This window comes from Vanacampus margaritifer, chromosome 1 (assembly GCF_051991255.1).
Source record: "Vanacampus margaritifer isolate UIUO_Vmar chromosome 1, RoL_Vmar_1.0, whole genome shotgun sequence".
NCBI classification, from domain to species: Eukaryota; Metazoa; Chordata; class Actinopteri; order Syngnathiformes; family Syngnathidae; genus Vanacampus; species Vanacampus margaritifer.
Genome location: NC_135432.1, coordinates 8,438,021 through 8,461,350, shown reverse-complemented (window position 1 = coordinate 8,461,350; position 23,330 = coordinate 8,438,021). Strand labels below are relative to the sequence as shown.

The 23,330-nt window shown below is 40.5% G+C and overlaps 1 protein-coding gene across 2 annotated transcripts; it reads right to left on the bottom strand.

The window, feature by feature from the left end:
* Positions 1–4,832: 4,832 nt before the first annotated feature.
* Positions 4,833–21,996, bottom strand: jph2 (junctophilin 2). 2 transcript variants are annotated; one of them, XM_077575198.1, is made up of 6 exons: positions 21,419–21,996; positions 17,137–17,953; positions 8,953–9,071; positions 7,164–8,020; positions 5,556–5,656; positions 4,833–5,478 (listed from the first exon to the last, which is right to left on the bottom strand). In XM_077575198.1, the coding sequence occupies exons 1-5, from the start codon at positions 21,795–21,797 to the stop codon at positions 5,576–5,578; spliced, it is 2,253 nt and encodes a 750-aa protein (XP_077431324.1). In that variant the 5' UTR covers positions 21,798–21,996; the 3' UTR covers positions 4,833–5,478; positions 5,556–5,575. The 2 variants fall into 2 exon arrangements, with proteins under 2 accessions (XP_077431324.1, XP_077431333.1); XM_077575207.1 differs by lacking the exon at positions 4,833–5,478 and having other exon boundaries at positions 5,570–5,717.
* Positions 21,997–23,330: the final 1,334 nt, after the last annotated feature.

Sequence of the window (23,330 nt, the reverse complement as noted above, 5' to 3'; positions counted from 1 at the left end):
TCAACAAAAAGTAATTTTTTTTACCAGGATGTATTCATAAAGTCAGTGCAAAGTTGTAATTTACGAGATATAGTCATATAAATAGAATAAAATATAGAATATTTTATATAATTAAGAAAAAAGTAACAGGATTGCAGTGTCTTTTTTTTTTTTTTTAAAGAAATAGAATCTTACGAGAATATACCGTAGTTGTAAATTTGGAGAAAAGGATTAATGTTGCAGGTAATATATTCTGTGAACTAGAGTGGTAATCCTTGCGTAGTATATTTGTGTGTGTGTGTTTTATATGATCATGTAAGAGAAAGTATTAATATTTCAAGATTTTATAGTTCTAGAAAGTTTATTTCAAATAAATATATAATATATATATAAATATGTGGGAAAAGTCATAATTTTGCGATAACAGATTCATATACTTTGCGGAATAGTAGTTAACCAATCAATGTTGGTAAACTTACCATCAAAATTGCAGACGTAAACTTTGTACTAATAAATATTGATCTAGGAAACGTGAGAGCAATTACAGTATTTCAGATGAGGACTCCAGTAGAGGACGAAAATTCACGCAATGATCGACGTTGCCATGTTTATTATTTGCTCTCATTTTCAGAAAACGTCCCTCCTCTTCTGTTGAACTGGGAGCGGCACAAAGAGCTCCACAAACCCACATTTATATAGAATTGCTAGAAACTCTCATTGAAGTAGATGCAATTAGTAAATTACTGAAGCCTATGACTGTCTTTCATATTCATTCATAGTTCTCTTTATTTTAGTGTAAGCCTATAAAAACAAAACATTTATGTCTTTTCAAAATTGTTCAGCCCAACGCGTAACGTAAGAGAAATGATTTTGAGCTGAGTCGAGTTTGGTGGTTTGAAATGTTTTAATCGGCGTTGACACTCTTTAGCGCTAGGTGGCGCTGTGGTAGTGCACTTATACTTATTTGCCAACCATCATTAAACAAGACGAGAGTCGTCTTCGGTTGAAGCCACAGGTCAGCCATCTTGGGTTGCCTCCATTACTGACAAATTCAGTTCTTCCGCTGAAAACACTTATCACTAGTGCATGTTTTTTTGTTGTTGTTGCTAGAATCCCTTTCAGGAGTCATCATGAGAGTCATACAATTCACTATTTTCATCAACCATTTGGATTATATTATCTCTATTAAATCTAATCTATCGTGAATCGTGATTTGCAGGAGTTAGGTTTAAATTTCACAGCAATATTTTTTTCTTGATGGGTTTTGGTTTCATTTCATTGTTGATGGTTCTGACAACACGACGCAGACCAATCTTTGAGTGGCAATCCGGGAAATATACCTTATAAGAGAACATTTATAATTGCAATCGTAACGATGAAATGTGCATGTAGCACGTCTCCCAGATTGTTGCAACCGTACGCTACACACTAGCATTTTTGCTATAGAGACATAATACAATAACAATAACATGAAAACGCCCCGGAAAAAAATCAATGTGCAGGCGACCTTAAGCGGCAATGTAAGATGGCTACCGGTTCGAACTTTTTAATTTAATTTTTTATTTGACGTGTTGTTTCAGTTACAATACCTGTGTACTGTGGTCCAGTTTGGCTACAGGCTACTCCTCCTCTCATATGTGTCAGGATTACTCGTGCGCTACAAAGTAGAAGTAGGCTACAGGTAGCCTTTTGTGTAAGAATCACTTTGGTAAAAGTAGAAATACTGGTCCAATTTCTTTACTTAATTAAAAGTAAAGTTTAGGAAAATCACTTAGCACAACCAGATATACCTTACCTGTATGTGTGCTTTTAAAGTTATGCACCAGAATCTGTATCAATCAATCAATCAATCAATCAATCAATCAATCAATCAATCAATCAATCAATCAATCAATCAATCAATCAATCAATCAATCAATCAATCAATCAATCGTGGTGGTTTGGGGGAGAAAACAAGAAGTCTATTTTAACAAAGGAGTAGAAGGTAAAGACCTTCATGCTGTTGCTTCCCACTACTGTGCTTTATTATTAATTTTGAAAAAATTAAATGCACACGTCATTCATTTCCATTTTTTTAGGGTCATTCATTTCCAATGTTGGAAAGCACACAAATATGCACTTTTTAAAAATCGATCCATTTTTTAAATTCATTTTTAGTGTACTTAAATCTTATTCCAGTGAGCTTCCTTCACTTTTTGTTAGAATTTTGAAGATTATAGATTTATGAAGATTATTGTCGAGAGAGAGAAAAAAGAGAGAACCTTGAATATGTTGCAAATCTAGAATGCTGAATAATAAGCATATGTTTGCTGAAAGGCATTTGCACCAATTTAAGTGATGAAGTTTGAATTATTCAAAATTTTGATGCCAATACTTTCCCTTGATCTGCAAATGAACAGCTCCCAATATCGCGTTTCAGCCTTCTTAATGACTAATAATCAGTATTGGTTCTTTAAAAAGAAAAGAAAAAAGGATTAAGGTCTATCTCTACAACCTAGAATCAACTTCTACTATACTCAATATAGATTTTGTGTACAGAGTGTGATGAGTACTTTTGCCAACTGTCTTCATTGTACTGGAAATTGAAGGCTACGTGGTTGGCTGTCGCCACACGGGGGCAGTGTCGACCCTCTTGCTTCGAACTACTGATAGCCGAAGCAGAAATGTGATGGTGAATTTCTGGGACGTGGTAGATGTTCGCTTCTAACACCGCCCCCGCCCCCCACCCTTTTTTTATTTTCCGTCTTTGTAGCAAATTGGAAGAAGTGACGTTTTAGTGGTCCAGTTTTAAACTGGATTTGGTGTTGAGTGGGCCACAAGGTACGTTTGTGGAGGAGACAGACAGGTGCTGTTTAAAAAATGACCCCTGTTGGCATGACGCATATATAGTAATATGAAAAAGCTTTGAAGGCAATTGGTAAGTAAAGTACATGTGGAAATGCACATAGAATGACACCCAATCGTGTAACTTTGTATTATTATAATTATTATTGAAGTTGTTTTGTGACATATGTCAATACACAAATTGCATATCTTTAAATTCAAGCGTAATTTGGGCAACTGGCTTATCAACTTGGCTTCTACATTCAACGACGGTACTTGATTGGTGGCACACGTCGTCTGTCTGTTCTAGAACTTGGCAACTGAAAGACAAAATATGCCAATTGAAAGATCACACTTTTGCTTCAACTACTAGATAGCGTGCACAGTTTCATCATACCGTCAAAGTCATTAAAATAAAAAGAATGCTTTAAATAGCAGGCCATACTCTCAATGTAAGACGTTGAGAAAAATATTCTCCACACAATAACGAGGTAATCCTGAGACCTCATTGAGTTTTGCACAAATCTATTCTGAATGCTGATGCAGTCTATGTGTTAATCTGGTACATAAACACGGTGTCTGTATGCTTACAAAAAATGCATTCATTTGGCTTCGAATGGCACATCAGGCGCTTCGGTAGAAAGATTCGGAATATATATATTTGTTTACTTTACAAGAAACCGACTGCTAAATGTTCACAGGCGAACGCGATGCAGTGGTTGTTTTCAGTCATCTGGCGGTATCCATTTTCTGCCTTCTTATTCCCACAGAATACACACAAAAACTTTGTTTAAACCTCCTAAAAGACTTAGCCACAGGCACATACTGAACATAAGGCGCACAAACACTGATAAGCTCTCTATTGGCATTCCCTGATTTGCCTTCAAACCTTCTTTCTATGCGGCAGAATGACAACAAATGCACAGTGAAAACATCACACGTCACAGTGTTGAACAACGCAGCCAAAATGTTTTTCATGATTTTCCAGAACGCCATCGCTGAAATGCATCTTTGAAGAGTCTATTTCCAGGGAAGGGAAAAATCAGCCAAGCAGACATAAACGTAGCACTGCTCAATCATTACAGTTACTCGAAAATCTTGATGTGTTAGCTGCTGTCGCACGGGCTCATTCCAGGATGTCAAATACAGCAGAAACAACCAATACGCAACACAAAATAGATCCGGCATGGAGCATTATTCGTCAACATTTTACAGCTGTCCCAATTAATCATAAACTAATCAATCAACAAATTGGCAGCTATTTTGATTATTGTTTAGAGGACATTGTTTAACTTGTAGATGTCCAGATCATTTGATTTCAGCCACACAAATATTTTTTATTATTTCTACCTGGTTGATCTGATTTTCAAAATGTTGCATTTTCAACCAGACTCAGCATTTTGACAGTCTGTCATTTTTGGCAAATCATGACACGTTGCTACTTACAGTTACAGTGTTTGAAGCAAATTATGAATTTGTTGCAGTTCTCATTCAGATTCAATTTTACTGAGATGTGACAGTTTCTTGTTTAACTTATTCACTGCCATTGACGGCTATAGAGGTCAAAAATTCATTTGAACTATTTCTATTAATTTAACATTTTTTCCACCTTTGCTAACAAGAGTATGAAAACCTAGACAAAATGATTGTACATTTAGAACAGACATTTGTGATTAATCGTGAGTTAACTATTGAAGTCATGCAATTAATTACAATAAAAAAAAATGTAATCGCCTGACGCGATTAAAAAAAAAGATTATTAAAAATTCGGGGCGTCAGGCAATCATTTTTTAAAATCGTAATTAATCGCATGACTTCACTAGTTAACTCACGATTAATCACAAATTTTATATCTGTTCGTAATGTACAATAAAAAAATTCTAGGTTTTCATACTCTTGTTAATAAAAGTGGAAAAAAATGTTAAACTAATAGAAATAGTTCAAATGAATTTTTGACGTTTATAGCCGTCAATAGCAGTGAATGAGTTAATGTCATTTTGTCATCCTTAAATTCTGTTTTGTTTCTGCCTTTTCCTCTAGTTGAGGCTGTGTTTCAATTATACTCAACACTGATATATAATCAATATTAAAAGTGATTGCTTTTGCGTTGGCAAAAAAATTGAAACAGTAAAGGATCATGATGTGTTGGGTCAAAGGTCAACCTGCTGTTTAGAACGATTTGCAAATAAGAACATTTTGTTTGAGAGGCGCAGTGACAAGGAATATTCAAACTAAAAATCTTTCTGTTAGCTTCAATAACAAAGCAAAACAAAAACATTGTGATGATTTTATAGGTTCAACCACGTGATTTGGTGTTGTGAGAAAAAGCTTGGTTAAGTATTATTTTGAAGCTTTTTTTTTTTTTTTTTTTTTTTTAAATGTTGACACCCCGGGACATTTCAAGTTGAATATAGACTTCTTCAGTGCATTTAATACACTCAACCATGCCGCCCTCCCCCACTTTAGCACAGAAACGTTTGAGTCATTCGGTGTCCTTCAGCTACTTCTCAAGTTGTCTGCCGCCTGACAGAAGCTCACATAGCCACAGTAACAGACACCCCGAGAAGCGGAGATGCTGTTGTTCACACGAGGCTTCTGATTTCCCTCCACGTCGCTTTGAGCTCGGGTTCAAACTGCGGTGGAGGCAGGCCGCCCCGCTGCAGCGCTGATCGTGACCTGCGGCGAGAAAAACGATTTTTTTTTTCTTGGCCTTTCTCGCTGCTACGTAGGCAGTTGAAACAAGCGTGCCGTACCTGAGGTGGCGACAAACGTTTCACGACAAAATGTGCACAAAGAGAATGGCCAGACCGATGTTGAGCAGGATGACCATGCAGATCATGATGGTGTTGGGGCTCTTGAGAAGGGAAGAACATGTCAGGCCAGGGACATTGCTACAACGCCTTCAAAATGATTCTCTACAAAACAAGTCAGAATGTTCATGATATCGTCTTACGACAGACACTAAACGTCAGTGTTGCCACAGTTACCTTGAAAAAGGAATTTGTTACTTTCGTGATTACTTGGTTTTAAAAGTAACTTAATTACTTGACACATTACTTGATTTTAAAAGTGACTTAGTTACTTTACTGTGTACTCGATTTTAACAGTAACTTAATTACTTTACACATTACTTGATTTTAAAAATAACTTAGTTACTTTACTGATTACTTGATTTTAAAAGTAACACATTTCAAATTACTTTATTGGTTACTTCAAAGGGGAAGTCAAACTTAAACATTTCTTTAGAATAATATATGTGACCTCACTAGTCTAATATTACATTTGTGGAATATGAGTTCTGCAGCACAATCCAGGGGGCGGCCATTTTGCCACTTGTCGTCGACTGAAGATGACATCACAGTTGCTCAGGGCTCAGGCAATGACCAATCACAGCTCACCTGCTTTCTGAAGCTGAGGTGTGATTGGTTGTTACCTGAGACCTGGGCAACTGTGATGTCATTTTCTATGGAGGACCAAAACGGTCAAAATTCAAAATAAATAAATAAATGACTAAAAGTGAAAATAAAAACGTAATGGTTTCGAAAATTTAATTAAAAAATTAATCTAAATGGAAACAAAAACATATATATATATACTGCCAGGACGAAATGTTATTAAAATGAGGGGGCGGTCCTAAGCGTGTCTTGGGTTGGAGTCCATTGTTGCAAACTGCCTTTCATTTGTCGAGTGAGCGGGTCGGCGAACAAGGAAGTCCCGCCGACTTGCGTTGAAGAACTCTAGCAATGGACGACTATCTTGTCATCTGTCACCTCAACTTGTTGTCGCCCCCTCATTTGAATAACATTTCTTCCTGGCAGTATGGACCAAAACTTCCAAAATAAAAAAAAAGACTAAATAAATAAATGACTAAATAAATTACTAAAAGTGAAATTAAAAAGGAATGTAAAAAATATAATTCAAAAATTAAATACAAATGTATTTATTTATGTGTAAATAGATATATTTTGTTCCGATATTGATTAAAAAAAAAAAACTGCTGGATTTTGCTGCTTAACTAATATTTAACTAATACAATATTAACCAGAATACTATATTAAGATTAGTGGGGCTGCATAGAACATATTATTGCCAAGAATTTTTGGGGGGTTGACTTCCCCTTTAAGCAGACACCGGCAACTCTGCTTTACATAAAAATGCCAACTGGTTTTGCCAATACTTTATTGGAAGAGTATTTTTAACATGTTCGTGTCATGTTTAAAGAGAAAGTTTTTATAAAAAAAATAAAAGCCGTTTTGACTCGACATAAATAATCATTTTCAGGCTTTCCCCAAGCATTTTGTTAGCCCGGCAACCAAAATGAAGTCTGACAATAAAAACAATGTGAGCATCGGCTGTCTTACCTCCTGCTCCAACGACTCCGCAGCAATTTCAGTACTTGAATTCAACAGTGGCGCCTTCAGTCGTGCTTCTGCTTTGGGATCCGCCTTCAAGGCGGGTGTGACACTGTTGGTTTTGGCTTCCGCAGGCTTGGCTAGTGTCTTAGGTTCATGGTTGGTTGCGGGTTTTGGGGATGGAGCAGGGCTGGGTTGTCGTTTTGGTGGCAGTTTAGTTTCCGCTTTGATGGAAGACCTGCTCGCCTCCCACGGCTGCTCTCGATCCTGAACCGTCAAAACTCTTTCAATCTTGAGGTCATTGGCCTTTGAATTTGCATCGGCAGCTCTCGGGGCCACTTTGGGGCTGGGGCGTAGCTTTTGCTCCTCATCCGGGGCCATCAAGCTGTTTCTTGTAGATTGGGGTGCGGACGCGGTGTCTGGAGTATCCACCCCGGCATCACATTTCTGCAAGGGTTTGATCTCCAAATCGGACCCCTGCTCGTTCTTGGTACTGTGGCGGCTTGGGGTTCGAGAGAGGTTGCGACCGCTGGCGCCTTCTGGTGCAGTGGGAACAGGAAGTGGGAGTGAAGGTGTAGTGGGCCTGCTGTTGGGTTTGCTGCTACCTTTACTAGCTTTTTCGTCATTCCAGTTGCCAGGACCAAGTAGTTTGGGGTCCTCCTTGATGAAGATACCTGGACTGGGGGAGGGGGTGCGGGCTGGGGAGGAGCCAGGCATGAGGCGGTCCAGTTCGTTCACGATGGGGCTTTCAGGCGGCGTCGGCGCTGGCTCTTCCTCGGCCAACAGTGGCTCGTGCATGACGATGTCCGTGTTCTCACTTCCCTCGCCGACTTCCGGCATCACTCGCTTCTTCAGATACTCCGGACCTGTTCGGGATCAGTTGAATAAACGTGTTGAGGAACAACAATCGTTTGCCATTCGTGTTGTTTGTTATCACTTCTTCACGTCTATCGCCATGTGGAAATTCTTGTTTTTTTCCCCAAGTAAAAGGCTGACATATTCAAAAATAACTAATGTTATATGCGGTATATCTGGTCACGACACGTTTAATATATATATATATTTAGTTTTTTTATTGTATTTTTTATTATTATTATTTATTTATTTATTTTTAATTCAGTTTTCTTGAAATCTACTTGGGTGGCCCGCCCAAGTACTAACATGGTGGGGGAAACACTTTGTACACTTATACCAAGACGACTAACACATTTTTGCTTCTTTCTGTGTGTAATTTTTTGTTCACACTTTGGTGGGGAAAAAAAAAAGACCTGGAAAAAAAAAACATTACTGCTTTTGTATGGATGTATTTGTGTGCATTTCCAGACGGGCAGTGAAAGTGATCTGATCCCCCAGTCCAAATAAGATGCTCCTTATTTTAGACATTCAAATGTGATGACCTCGGCAGCGAGCCTCAGCAGAGGATCTGCCAGGTCAAGCTGCTGAAGCACCGAGAAGTTAATTTGTCAGCTGCAAATGACACGTGAACGCATATTTTTTCCTCACATTTGCATTCCTTTTGCGTGGACCTGCATGGGAGTGATTTTGGGAAGGGAAAATGTCAAGGGAAGTTTTCATTCAAGGGTTAGCGTTTCAAGAAGGGTTTCAAAATAGGCTACAGGTTTTTAACTCATTGACTGGTAGGTAGCCGTTTCCAAAGCAGGGGTCCCCAATTTGCCAGACATTTTAGAGCATTTTGAAGGCTCTTTCAAGAATATTGCGCTTGGTAAACAGTTAGGCTTTCAAGTTGGCAGCTGTTAGCATCCAAAGCAGCATTAGCTTGATGACGCTAACCACTGACCTGGCTGGTAGAAGGAAGGCGAAAGCTCTTTGGCCACCAGCCTGGCGATGCTGGACTCGCCGTTGGAGGCTTGAGCGGCCTGGTCGGCTCCGTCTGACTTGGCCTTGGCGTGGGTTGACCTGAAGGCCACACGTTTAGCAACTCATCACAGGCATTCACTTGTCAACATTTCTGAGAACAACTATGCCACAAAAGTTACTCTTGACTAGCTGAATAGTGAACATTAGGAGGCTCCTGGCGATTTGTTATGATTGACTCAGTTGACAAAGTGTAACTTCACACTGAGCTGAAAATAACCTCCTGGGCTGCGGGTTGCTTGGTGCGTCCCACTGGGACAATTAGAGACTCTTGAGGTTCCCTGTGAGACATGAGCGTTCCACCTGTCCACATGCACTCAGCGAGTCTTCTCTTCACTTACTGCTGAGAACACTGTCACCTATATAACCACAACCTATAGCCAGCTTTTTCCGAGACAGTAGTCCAATAAACCAGAAGCCTCAGTAACACACTTGAAATCATTCCCCTATAGCTATTGAAAAGTGTTTTATTTCTCCAATATCAATATATATTTTGGGGCTTTATTTTTGTAGACGGTGCATTTGTGCTGTGGCGCAAATTCTGATTCTTGTATCAGTGCCAGGCTTGCTGCGTGTGTTTGCCATTTTACAGTAGCAGACCCGACTCTGCCAAGCTGGGCAAGCCGCAATTTTGGAGACGTGCCTGAAAGTCGATCTCAAGCTTACACCTGTTCAGACCACATCTAAGGTACAGAGCTGGTCTAACACTAAGTATTTCATTTCAGACATAAGTGAATAGAGCGCATCAAACCTTTTTGTTTTGTTGTATTATATTTTATAAAATCATCCCCTCAGGTGGCACGGCTCGGGGCAGGCACATGAAAGATCAGAGTGTGTGTGTGTGTGGGGGGGCGGGGGGGAGGGGGGGTGTTCCACATGCCCACTCAAAGGCGCATATGTGCTGCGGCCATGTCAAGACCCGTCAGCGCCACACCCATTTCAAGGGACTTGGCCATGTTTGAAGTCGGCTGTGACGGGACAAATATACAAGTACAAAGAATTCAAAGAAATGCTTACAAATTTTAATTAGATTAAATTTATTGATCCCTGTAGGGAAATTCATCTTGGCTGTTTGCTGAGGGAACATCATTTGGTCTCTTGAGGTCTCCCTAATTTAGATGTTTCTGGGGTTGGTGAAAGATTCTGGTTTTGTAACCCTGTGGGTGGTAGGCGGGGTGTCTAGTTGATGCTGGATTTCACTTTGTTTCATCTTTCTTTCCTTTGATCCTTCCTCTGGTCTCCTGACAACTCTGGCGGGACTCTGAATGATCCGGTTAAGGTGAAGGCTAAGGGATTTTTAATAGGGAACATCATTTGGTCTCTTGAGGTCTCCCTAATTTAGAAGTTTCTGGGGTTGGTGAAAGATTCTGGTTTTGTAACCCTGTGGGTGGTAGGCGGTGTCTAGTTGATGCTGGATTTCACTTTGTTTCATCTTTCTTTCCTTTGATCCTTCCTCTGGTCTCCTGACAACTCTGGCGGGACTCTGAATGATCCGGTTAAGGTGAAGGCTAAGGGATTTTTAATAGGGAACATCATTTGGTCTCTTGAGGTCTCCCTAATTTAGAAGTTTCTGGGGTTGGTGAAAGATTCTGGTTTTGTAACCCTGTGGGTGGTAGGCGGTGTCTAGTTGATGCTGGATTTCACTTTGTTTCATCTTTCTTTCCTTTGATCCTTCCTCTGGTCTCCTGACAACTCTGGCGGGACTCTGAATGATCCGGTTAAGGTGAAGGCTATGGGATTTTTAATAGGTTTCAGGTGACTTAAAGATTACTCACATGCATGCACACACAAAAAAAAAGAGCAATGATGATGACATGTTGAATCGGTAAGACTACCAAATGAACAATGCTGAGCTCTAAAAAAAAAAGGACAGTCTAATTGCTAATTGAGTTGTAATTACATGGGCCAGCGCTGCTGATTCTAAAGGCTCCGGTCCGATTGGAGTGACATGGCAACACATAGAGGCTGATATCTGATTGGTCCCCCCCAAAAAATCAACATCCAAATAATGGAAGCATGCTGTCAAGAGAAAAGCTATTACATGAAGAGAGCCAACTGTTGGGAATAAATTAATACAATTTCAGAATTACTGCCTTAGGGGGATGTAAACTTATGAACACTTGTGTAAAAAAAAAAAAAAAAAAAAAGGAGAAAAAAAAGTCCACATCTCCTGTTACTGAAACAGGTTCCACACTGGCTGGTGATCACATCCACTTTTATGTTTCACATTTGAGGAAATCTTCATATTCAAGTCCGCAGATTTTTTTATTAGCTTCCATGTATCAACTGTATGTAGTTGATTTTCTCCAAACAGCGGACTAAATGGCAGCCAGTGGCTTTTGCTGGTGCCTTGCCAGTTAATGACGGCCAAGGGAGTGTGGCGACAGATGGCCTCCTCCCGCGCACTTTTGCCTCCCAGTCGATATGTTCAGCAATGACAAAGTAAGGCCAATGACAAATCGAAGTAGCAAAGATTACAGTCAAAAGAATATTCAGAACATTTGCACAGATTCAATTCAACTTACTGAGAACATTTTGAATACCAGCAATGGAAATATACAGTGTCAGGGTGACTATTATGATCGCTGTATTAATATTGTGCCAGCAATCAAATTAAATGACCCCAAAGGACTTTTGCTTTGCTTCTTGTGTACAACTTCAAGATCCCTCGGGTTACTTTCTACACGCGGCAAAAGGCATCTAAGGTCCACGTTGCACCTCATTCACATCTTCCAAAGAGAACCCGGTCGGTCGCCTTCAAAGTCTTGTCACCAACTGATGCAGAAATACCAACAAACCAACAACACATGTTGGAGCAACCACAGTGTTGTGTAGCACGCACACTTGTGAGGCATTGTCATGAAAAACTCACACATTTCTTAAATAGACTAAGCTGTCAAAATGCAGGCGTAAACAAACTGCTCCTTCGGGAATTCAACAGCTAAATTTCACTGACATCCACATTTGAACCTCATAAATGTTCTGGTGGGTCTTTTTTTTTTTTTTTGTCCCAGATGAAAGTTGATGTGTGGAAGTAACACAGGTTGGGGTTTGGGGGTATTGTTAAAAAAATAAAAAATAAAAATCCTCCTTTAAATGCTATAAAAATGTGCCATGCCAAATTAGCCACTGTAAATGAATTCCAAATCAGAATCTTTGCATTTTAGTGAGAATGAATTCGAGCATATTGTCCCAGTAGTGTCACACGCATGAGTATGTTTAGCGGCCAGCTAATGAGCATTATATTAAACTGTTAAGCAATCAGTCAATAAAGCCCATCTAGGCAGCGTATCAACACCTTTGTATCTTCACACGATGGGAGTTCGCAAATACCGGCGAGACGAAACCTCCTACGTTTAGCTTAGTGAGCTAGCTAGCTGGTTCGACAGAATACGAATGGATTTAAAAGTTTACCAATAGCAAAAAAAGAAAGCTGGGTTCTGCAGTTGGCCAGTGTACAGCGAGGAATCCTGGAGTTTCAAAGACGTTATATTAAACCAAAAAGGAAAACTTTTTTCCGACACAGCCGTGCTAGCACATTGGTCTCATACAGTCTTGGTAAGATATGTTTTAAAAAAAAAAAAAAAAGAAGTGAATACAGAGCAATGATGATGATATGCAAAATCGGTAAAATTACTGAATGAACAATACTGAGCTCTCCAGAAAAAAAAAAATAAATAAATAAAATAAAAAATAAAAAAAGTGAATATGAGGCTTGGTTAAGTGCTTTGGACAACATATGGTGTAGATAAAGCGCTATTATGATCAAATTGGATTTTTTATTTTTTTTTAGACTATGATGTGTTTTCAGTAAAAGTACTAGTAGTAAACCATTCGAGTTGACTCATGATAATTAAACAGTAAACGAAAAGTGAATATGGATTTTGGGCGCGACCGTGCAAATCTGAGTTTGAGTTATTTCGATATTGCTTTTTCACTTTTGTGGGGGTGATCTGGAATGTAACCCTTACTCTACTATTCTCTACTTTATTACCTTACCATTACTGTGATGCACTAGACTGCGCAGTACTTTACTCTGCAATTTTGTATGGCTGCAGAAGTCTGCTATACTGTAGTTACTACTCTGCTATGCTATGCGTTATATTTGTGTATTATGCTAATGTCACGGGTGATCTGTTTTTTGTCATGGTTGAGATATTCTGTCATTGTGGCATGTGCCACTAGATCTGTGTGACGGGTCCTTTTTAACAGTGTGCAGAGTGTTAGCGGGCAGAGCCAATGCGAAAGAGTGACTTAGTTTCTATAAAAAGACGACTACATGCTCTTGAACATAACGACATTCGCCGAATGGAATATTTGATCTATCCAGTCATTGTTCCAGAATTGCTTTCAGGTTAGTAGCAATGTCAAATTACTCCATATCAGCATTCTCAATTCAAACGACATTCTTTTGACGATGTCACATAAGCTCACCAATCTGTTTTGTTGCCAAAAGTTACAAGCGGCTGATGGTTGTCGGGCCTAAATTGCATAGATCAGCAGTACACACTATAAGCCAGGCTGCATAAGTAAGGCCGTGTGGGCTACGTTTATACCCGACTCATTTGTCACCTGAGCACTTGCTTATGAGGTGTGTCATATTTATATCCATGGAACCATTTGACACCACAAGTGACGCAAGATGGACCCACTTCTGCGACCTGTAATTGTTAGCAACAGACAAAGCTCGCATCGGGTGATGAAACGAGCTGCGGTTGGCTGTAAATGCCAGTCGGTTTTCTCGCCAGGGCAAAACCAAGCTTTTGATGTGCGGGCCACTACAGACGAGCTTCAGAAAACATTTTGCATGCGTATGTGTGACAAGGCAGGAAAATAGCGGTAGGGTGGGGGATAATCAGCTGTTGCATTCCCCTGTGATTGTGATACAGCAAGAGTGCGCCTGTCCTTATTTAGTCAGGGCTCCTCCGTGACAACAGGGCCCCCGTGTGCGTCATTTACGCCCCGTCCTGACACACAAGACCCCTCCAGACGCCCGTCTGCCAGCACATACGACAGAACGGACAATATCCACACAGCGTCTGAATGTTAGCGAGGCTGAAACGGGGCCGGGGAGGACGAGTCTGGCTCGCCATGCACAGAGCATGTCGGACATGTATTTTTAACCCGTCTCCACTGACACCAGATTACGGGAAAGAATGAGGAAACCTGGAACAGATGTGTTATGCACTAACCCCCCCCCCCCAAGCTTACATAACAACATATTTCAATGTCTGTAGGTTCACAATATAGAAGAAATAGTGAACGATTCAGAGGTACACTCGTAAATCATATTTTCCTATTGAAATAACTGGGAATGCCAATAATTCGTTCTGACCTGCGCCCAAAAAGAAAACAAAAACTTTTTTTTTTTTTGATGAGGACTAGTGTTAATTTTGTCAGCCATTTTTAAATTAGTCTCAGTTTTACTCCAGTTCCAATCACGCTTGTTAGTCAACCTCATCCCGTTTTTATTTAGTCCATTTTTAGTCATCCACAAATCTTGGATTTTAGTCTTTATTTTAGTCCAAGAAAACATCATTTTAGTCAACAACATTTTAAAAATATTCTCTCATCTTTTTAATGAAAAACTCACTATTACAGTTGTATCAACATGGGACTACTGTGGCTCTATGCTATCAACTAGTAAATTAGCCAGCATTAGTTAGCGGTCGGATTAACGGATATTGTTGGAACGCTACAGCCGTTACATTATAACTATAATTTACTTTTTTTTTTTTTAACTGTTCACTTTGAATCCACTTACTGTCTGTGCCATGTGTTTGTACATGCTGCACTCGCTAGCTGCAAATTTGAAAGGGGGCGTGTCACTGTGCGTCACATGACAGTGTCACAGTGACAGATTAGCAGAGACAAGATTTTACAAAATCATATCATTTTTGTGTCATTTTTGTTCATAGATTTAAGACCAGTTTTTAAGTGAATTACATTTTCGTCTCGTCTTCATTAGTCGACGAAAATGCATACTAGTACTAGTTATTGTTTATTAATGAGGGTTTTAGTCTAGTCTTGTCTAGTTTTAGTCAGATGAAAAATGTGTGTTGGTAAAAATATTTTTTGTTTAGTTTTTGTTGATGAAATTAACACTGAGACACTCCATACTATTGTACTTAATAAGAGCATAGGTTCACTAGTTCATCCTCAGCGACACGTGAAATTATAAATGTGATTACCTATTGTTGTAAAACACAATATACTGTATGTATACTGGCGCCAACATTCAACCGCCATTTTCCGACGAGAAGCCAGAAAACTGCAATCGCGTGCCGTTTGTAAACTGAGGCGCTGACGTATGGACGACGTAATGCTGGTGACGTCATGATGTCACATTTGGTTGGCTCTCTGCTATTGAACCAAATTGAGCACTGGCACTAGCACCACAACCAAAACAGTTTGAAAACGGGTATAAAGTCCACACATTGTCTGTGGCTTTTAAAAGCAACAATCCCATCCACGCTCTTCCATAACTCTTGTGTAGTGCTTATACATGAAGGGAAATATTTGGATTTCTACGTGCTGGGACGGGAGTCTGTAGTGCGTCAGTGGAAGTCATGCTGCTGTAAACAACAGGAACATTTCAGGTGCAGAAGATCAAACCACCTTGTACGGTCACAGATGGATTGTTGACAATAATACGGTCCATTTAGAGAGTAACAGAATAGTTTGCTCAAAAGTTTTCTTTCATGCAAACTTCAAGTAATTGCTTCCAGACGTAACTTCGTTGCAACTAATGAATTATCCCATCACAATTTCACAAAGGCCCAAAAAAAGAGCCTGTAGGTCTTTTTTGTTCTATCTCTCTTGATCATTGACTACGTTTGCATGCAGTCAATATTCGGGTTAAGGTCAGAATTCCGGATTCTGAAACAATCGAGGTAACACGTTTACATGCGTGGCGGAAAGAGTTACACCTATTTACATGTTAATTTGTGCTCGATTGGAATAAACCATTTGGACCGTGACAGGCAGACAACGTAATTACGGAAATAACATCATTTCCGCTTTTAACTTACTAACTATAAGTTCAATAAAAGACATATTTATGTCACTCACCACGCTAAATAAAGTCATTTAGTCAACACGTTTATATGAGCAAGAATTTCGGTTATAAAAGGAGTAACCCAGGGCTCTTATTCGGGTTTTAAAAAGAGCATATGGGTTATTGCGCCTGTTTACATGGGTTTACAAAACCCAAATATTGCCAATAGTCGGGTTTTAAAAAGCTTGCTTGTAAACGTAGTCATTGTTTTTCATGTTTCTTGGACGGGCTGTGCTTGTTAAAACAATTCCGTTGCTCTGTACTTCTGTGCATGAGCGATGACAATAAAGAGCCATTCCATTCCTTATTTAACCCTGGAGAACCCACGGGGTCAAATTTGGCCCCTATAAATTCTGCTACTCAAATAACAAAGACCTTTTTTTTTTTCCAGCAGTGATTTTGTCCCTGTGTTTCCATTGGCCAAAGTGTGTTTGTACATTCAAAATCCAGTTCTAAAATGCAACAAATAAAACAAAAAAATTATATTGTTCAATGTAGCTGTGTATTTGATTGATTATTTTCTTAAATTCTAAATAGTTTACTGACAGTTGTTATTCTGATTTTTCGAAAATGATACCCCTAAATCCCAAAAGGGTCAAATTTCGCCCTAATCCTAAATTAGGGAATAAAGTGTTAAAATTGAAAAAACATATATTTTGGTGTTCAGTGAATTTATCGCAGTCATTTAATGTATAATTCATAATTTTCCAAAGAAGAAAAGGGTTCTTGGGTTCTCCAGGGTTAAATTCCAAAGTACAAGTTTTCCCCTTGGGAGGTAATCTTCCTGGAGTAACACACTTTCTCAGCGATAACCTCAATCACTCTGGAAAGATTTGTCCGGGATCCGCGAAGCAAGTGCTGAAGGATCTCTTTTTAGATTCTTTGCTACTGTATTCAGAAGCTATAAAAAATGACGTAGTTCTCATTATAGTTTGACAATTGATGAATGTACTGGTTGCGAAGGCAACAGTACGGCATCCTTGCGCTTCCGGTGCATGTTTTCCTCATCAAATCATCTGCAAGCCGTACATGGAAGTGGCTTGTTCTTACCTAGAAGCAGCAATCTCCGCCTTCTGCTTGCCGATGGCGGCCGCCCGCTGAGCTCCTTCCACCGCCCGCTCCACCTTCTGCTTGATCTTGGTTCCTTTCAGTTGGATGACTCTCTTCTTCACAGCCTTCACCAGCATGTTGCTCATGTACTTGCCCTCTTCTTTGCCGCCCTCGGCGAATGTGGTGCAACCGTAGCCGTGCCTTTGGTTGTTCAGCCACTCGCCTTCATACTTGAGGCCGCTGGACCTTTCGCTTATTCCATATCCTGAGCGCTTGTCGTTCTTCCATTCGCCCATGTAAACTTCTGTGGTGGTGGCATCGATGTCTGCCTCGACAGGGGGGAAGTCTTCCGCGCCAGCCAGGCTCTCGTCCCCCATGCTGATGGTGGAGTTGGTGTCGCTGGCGTTGGAGCTCAAAGCCGATTCCGTCCTCAGGAAACTGATCTTGCTCTTCTGGCTGGACAGCGAAGTGCTGGAGTCGGATTTCTTCAGTTTGCCCAGCAGAGCGCTCCTACGAAACAGACCTTTCTTCTTGGGTTTCACTGCCTCTGGGTCCACCTGGAGAGTGAGGGCGAAGCCTCCCCGTGATGGTCCCAGTTGGGCGGGATTGCCAACAGGAGTCTCCTCGCCGGACACACTTGTGGTGGTGATGATGGGGATGTCTTGCTGCAGGACGGTGCCATTGCTGTGCTCGCTGCGTAGGGACGTCAGTGAAGTCCGGAGAGGAGAACGGACCACAGCTGCCATGCCATAGGGGACGCTCTGACGGACCCCGTAGCCGTGGCGCATGCCGCCCGTGAACTGACCCTGGAAAGTACCTGAAAAACATACAATCGGGATTGTTCACTATAAACTGCTGAATCTCCTATCAAATGAAAAGTTTGCTGCTTGAGGTCTGAGAAAAGAAACAAAGCCCTAATTAACAAGGTGGAAGAGCGGGAGTAAGAGCTAGAATGTCTCTGCTTCGATTCCGGTTTGCGACCTTTCTTTATGGTGTTTCATGTTTCTTTATGATCTACTCCCCAGGTGGGCGCCTTGTGGTAGTGAGGGAGGGTTCAATGTGACAAATGAAATACATTTACCTCTATGTATTTAATCCCAGTGGCTTTTTCCTCAATTTAGTCAAACAAATCTGACACTAAAATACAAGTATTATTATTTTTTTGGTGCATTTTATAAAAGTTTAATCAGAGCTTCTTTCAGTTATAAAAAGTAACAGTCAAATCAAACCCCTTTTCGTGGGTGCCGTGTTTGTGGTACCGCTATTTTGCAAAAGATATATACATATTTTGGTACCCTTATTTTGCTGTGCTTCCTGTTTACTTTTAGTGTAATTCTACCCTAGACCACCAGATGGCAGATTTTGTTTGACACTGTAACTTTGAAAGAAGAAGAATGAAAACAAGCCGTATTTCAGTCAATCCAAGTTTTTGTTGAAGGCTATTGAATGATAAATTCTCTTTAATCCTCCATTCTATGCCTACCAAAAGTGGCAGCTGTAGGTCCATTTTATAATATACAGTACATCTTTGGGCATGATTATATTGTGAGATAACTTTGTTGTTTGTGTGGGAAAAAAAACTTGGATTTATTTACTGTAAATATAGTGATCAGTATAGTATTTGTAGGATATTTTTGTGTTATCCATTGCTCTTGCTCTCTCTTCATGTATTATGTGTTTAAAAATGTGCTTGTAGTTGTACTATTTAAAAAATGTGTTTAAAGACCTTCAGTTCTATAACCTGCACGGTGAAGAGAAGAGGAAGAGGCTCAGCATAGCTCCAGCATCGTGTTACGTTTGGGCTAACCTCAGTTGGCCTTGTTTGATCACTTCGATGGCCTGTTGTGTTAGCGGGAGCAACTGCCGGACATGCATTAGCCGCTGCTCGTGATGACTTCGTCTTTCAGCTGCATATTGACCTGCTCAAATAATCTTTTAATGGCGTTGTTGTGTTTTTGAAGCTGTCTGAGCCCGATCTTGTTTCAATTTTAACGTACATGGACATGATTGTAGAGTTTTGAGATGATGGCAAGTAAGAGCACCGTTTTTCCAATCTGAAGCCTCGTCAGCGTCGACTCCCTCCAAATACGTCGGCGTTGTGTCATGTTTTGCTCATTTGTGCCAACCCATGAGAAGTCAACTGGTTGTTCGCTCTCATGCTAAAATGGACGTGCATGGATTAGAGTGATAGCAAGGCGGCCGAGAGGCCAGCAGGGCACGCAAGGGGGGTTTGGGGCTATTATTACATGCATACATTTGTTCCCCCCCCACCCCACACAGCTGATGAGTCAGCTGTGGAGGGAGGGAAACACTGCTGTTTTCTTGTTGTCTGTTATTCCCCATAGACACGTATAAGTGCATATCAACATAAATCATGGAAATGATAAGTTTCTGAAAGACGGTACAGTAGCTACTAGACTTGTCCATTCATTCATTCTCTGAAGCGTTTATCCTCACTCGGCTCGCGGGCGGATCAGCTTGTAATGTAGACAGTTTCGATGCTGTACCACTTTTAACATCGAGGTTACACAAGTCCAACAAAAGTGAATTGCAGACTTGTTAATTGGCAGGTGAGATTTGACACATCTATCCGTTCTTGGGAAATCCTTGGGAGCCTATCCCAGCTGACTAAACCCTGGACTGGTCGCCAGTGAATCACAAGTTACATATGGCGACAGAAAAGCATTCACACTCACATTCACACTATCCCTGAGCAGGAACTGAATCCACGTCAAGTTTATTTATACAGCCCTTAATCACAAAAGAGTCTCAAAGGGCTTCGCACGCCTACAGTTGGCAAATATGAACGACTTTATGAATAGAAAATGTTGTTCTAATGTATTTTTACTTTCTTTGCATTATTCAAATCTAGAAAAGCGCTATCATTAGCCTAATAGCAGAAATGCTCAAGTCATTTTTAATTGACTATGACGATAATAATAATAGAAAAATAATAATAACAACGTGCTCGCAAGTGATTTTTGTTCTTGATGGATGTTTTTTTGTTCTTTCTTTCCAAAAACAAAACAAAATGACTTATTTATTCTTTATTATTATTAATAGTAGTATAAGCTGTGGCCTGCGTTACCATAACATCCCGTTAATAGCACGCGCCATAAAGCGCCCCTCAAAAATCATCATGAGAAAGCAGCATTTTTTTTTGTGTGTGTCTGTTTACGTATAGTGTATAATACGGTCCCCTGACTTGCTATTATACTTTCTGATCAGAGTGAATATGAATAAATTAAGATTCAAAAAAGGCCAATAAAGTGTAAATGCTTTTATGTCCAGGTTCAAAAACGATGCTCTTTTTCCATATCTTTGGTGAAGCTCTTCCAAAGTATTTTATTTTTATTTTATAAATAATGTTTTCCAAAATCTTGTTCTTGCCACTGTGCGCTCTTTTAGACATTTTACTATGTTTTTTTATTTATTTATTTACTTTGCTTTTAAATCTCTTCAAATTTGTATGTAACTGCTATTAAACTTTATTTGGAGTATGCGAAGCATATTGAGCTAAGTTGTGTATGAAATGTGCTATAAATCAGTCATTCTAATTAAAAAAAAACAACAACATTTTTTTTATAGGTGTCAAACTCTGGTCCTCGAGAATCTCAGTCCTGCATGTTTTCAATGTTTCCCTCTCCCAACACGCCTATTCAAATGATCAGAATCATTATCAGGGTTCTGCACAGCTTGCTAATGAGCTGATCATTTGAATCAGGTGCGTTGGAAGAGGAATGAAACATCTAAAACTTGCAGGACTGCAGCCCTCGAGGACTGAAGTTTGAGACCTGTGGCCTAGGTACTGTGTAAGTACCGGCAAATGTCTAAACAATGTGAAAATGTTTTGTTTCTTATTAATCCCCTTGTATAATACCCCCCTCAATTAGAATTTTTATTTTTATTTTTTACCAAAAAATGAGGGTTTTTCACATCATTTTACAATACTTGATAATTTTAGAGCAGGGTTCACCAATTCCGGTGCTCGAGATCCGGAGTCCTGCCCACCAGCACACCTGATTCATATAATAAGCTCATCAGCATGCCTGATAATGATCCTGATCTTTAGTATCGGGTGTGTTGGTAGGCGGTAACATCTAAAACCTGCAGGAATCCGGACCTCGAGCACCGGAATTGGTGAACCCTGTTTTAGAGTATGTGGCAAAAAACAGACAGTATGCCATCAGTGGCCCTCGCGGCATAGTTTGGACAAACCCGATCTGGACTCTTCTGCTACATGAGAACAAATGGAACGTTGGCGTCAATCTGCAGCTCTTACCTCCATCGGCGTAGGTTTCAGTTCCGTAACCGTCCTGAAGTCCGTTGTTCCACGTTCCCTCATACTTGGCCCCGCTGCCGATGCTGATGCGGATGCCGTACCTCCCCTTGAAGCCGTGCGTCCATTCCCCTCGGTAAATCCACTGGCCTTTGGTTTCCACCCCCAGACCGTGACGCTTGCCCTGCGACCAGTAGCCCTCGTAGGTGTTCCCGCTGGGCCAGGTGTAGACCCCCACCACCTCGAAGCCGTAGTTCCAGGACCCCGAGAACTCGCCCTGGCCTTTGGGGCCGGTGCAGATGCCGTGGCCGTGCGCCTTGCCGCCCTCCCAGCCGCCGCAGTAGGCGCCGCCGTCGTCAAACTCAAAGCGACCGCCGCTCATGTCGCAGCCCAGACCGACGCTTTGGAGCTTGGCTAAAGATTAAAACCTCCTTCGGACCCAAGCTGCCTTCCCCTGACATCCAAACTGCTTGGAGATTTCCCGGGTGCTCAACTTGAGTGGGCGTCTTGGTCTTTGTGGATTTCTCTGCGAGTCCATGAAGAATCAGAAAGAAACTTCTTCTCCGCTTAGAAATTTAGAGCTGATCAGGAATTGTATGGAGTGAGTTTTGTGGTTGTTTCCCGACAAGCCGGAGGTCTTTCATGGCTTTCCAGGTGGCCACAGAGAGAAGCCCCTGTCCCCCTGTCCCTGACACCCAGCAGTGTGTCTCCTGACTCGCCCTGCTAGGGGAAACAGTTGAGCACACCTAACAAGGCGACACGGACGGACACACACACACACACACACACACCCTTCCCCCAACCCCACACACACACCATTCCAAAAATACGATCCAATCCGTACTGTGCTGCCGGCAAGGAGTCATGCCAGAGTCTTCCTCTTTGGGACGGAGGCGCATGCCTTTGCATTGCCGACTCCACTTTGAGAACACTTGTAACTTCTGCCCTCGCTGGCTGCTGAGCATGAAAAGTTTTGATAATGACTTTTTTTCATATCTGGTTCCAGGTTAAAGTTCATCGTTTAAGACATAATTTGGATCGAATCTAACTGGGATTGAAGGTCTTTCAAAGTGGTCTGCCAATTGATCGCAAAACTCAGACAATCCAACATTTTCACATAATTACATTTTCCAATTTAAAATGAAACACTGAAGTCGTCTACTTTGTCAGTCCGAATGAGTAAGAATTTCAGTCTCTTGAACTAAACTGCAGACGTTAACGTCAGTGAATTGTAAGGTCTTGAAAAGTCACATTCGGGTCTTTCCGATTCTGTCGCCAAACAGCGAAATCTCCCTCGTAAAATATACTCCCTTGAAAACCAACCTTTTTTTTTTTTTTTTTAATGTGACCTTTTCAAAAATACATCCATCACATAATGCAAATGGACCCAATCAAGTTCTTACATGTTGCATATTTCAAACATTCTTGAAACCCTTTGAAAACCCTAACCCAAAGCAATGTTTAGCCAAAGTTTCAAATTAGGGCCAGGGTGTCAAAGTAGGGGCAAGTTTTTAAATCAGGGTTAGGGTTTCAAGCTAGGATTAGCATTTCAAAGTCAGGTTTCAATTTAGGGTTAGGGTTTAAAATTAGGGTCAAGGTTTTAATGTAAATGGAGTGCAAAATTAGGGGTAGGATTTCAAATTAGGGTCAGTGTTTCAAACTAGGGTTAGTGTTTTTAAAATGTAAGTAGAATTAGAGTTTCACTAGTGCTAGAGTCAAACTAGGGTTTAAAAAGTATGGTTATGGTATTAAGTAGGTGTAGAGTTTTAAAGTATGGTTTCAAACTAGGGTTAGGGTTTCAAAGTAGGTTGGTGTCAACGTATGGTTTCAAACTAAGGGATTAAAGTATGGTTATGGTTTACAAGTGTTTTTTTTTTTATTTAAAGTCAGTGCAGGAATTCAAATGAGGTTTTAA

What these genes read in the sequence shown, in the direction of transcription:
- jph2 (XM_077575198.1), bottom strand. Translation starts at nt 21,797, where the DNA reads ATGAGCGGCGGTCGCTTTGAGTTTGACGACGGCGGCGCCTACTGCGGC. An exon ending in TGAAACCTACGCCGATGGAG is followed by an intron (nt 17,954 to 21,418) that starts GTAAGAGCTGCA and finishes TATGTTTTTCAG; the next exon opens with GTACTTTCCAGGGTCAGTTC. An exon ending in CGGAGTCGTTGGAGCAGGAG is followed by an intron (nt 5,657 to 7,163) that starts GTAAGACAGCCG and finishes TCCCTTCTCAAG; the next exon opens with AGCCCCAACACCATCATGAT.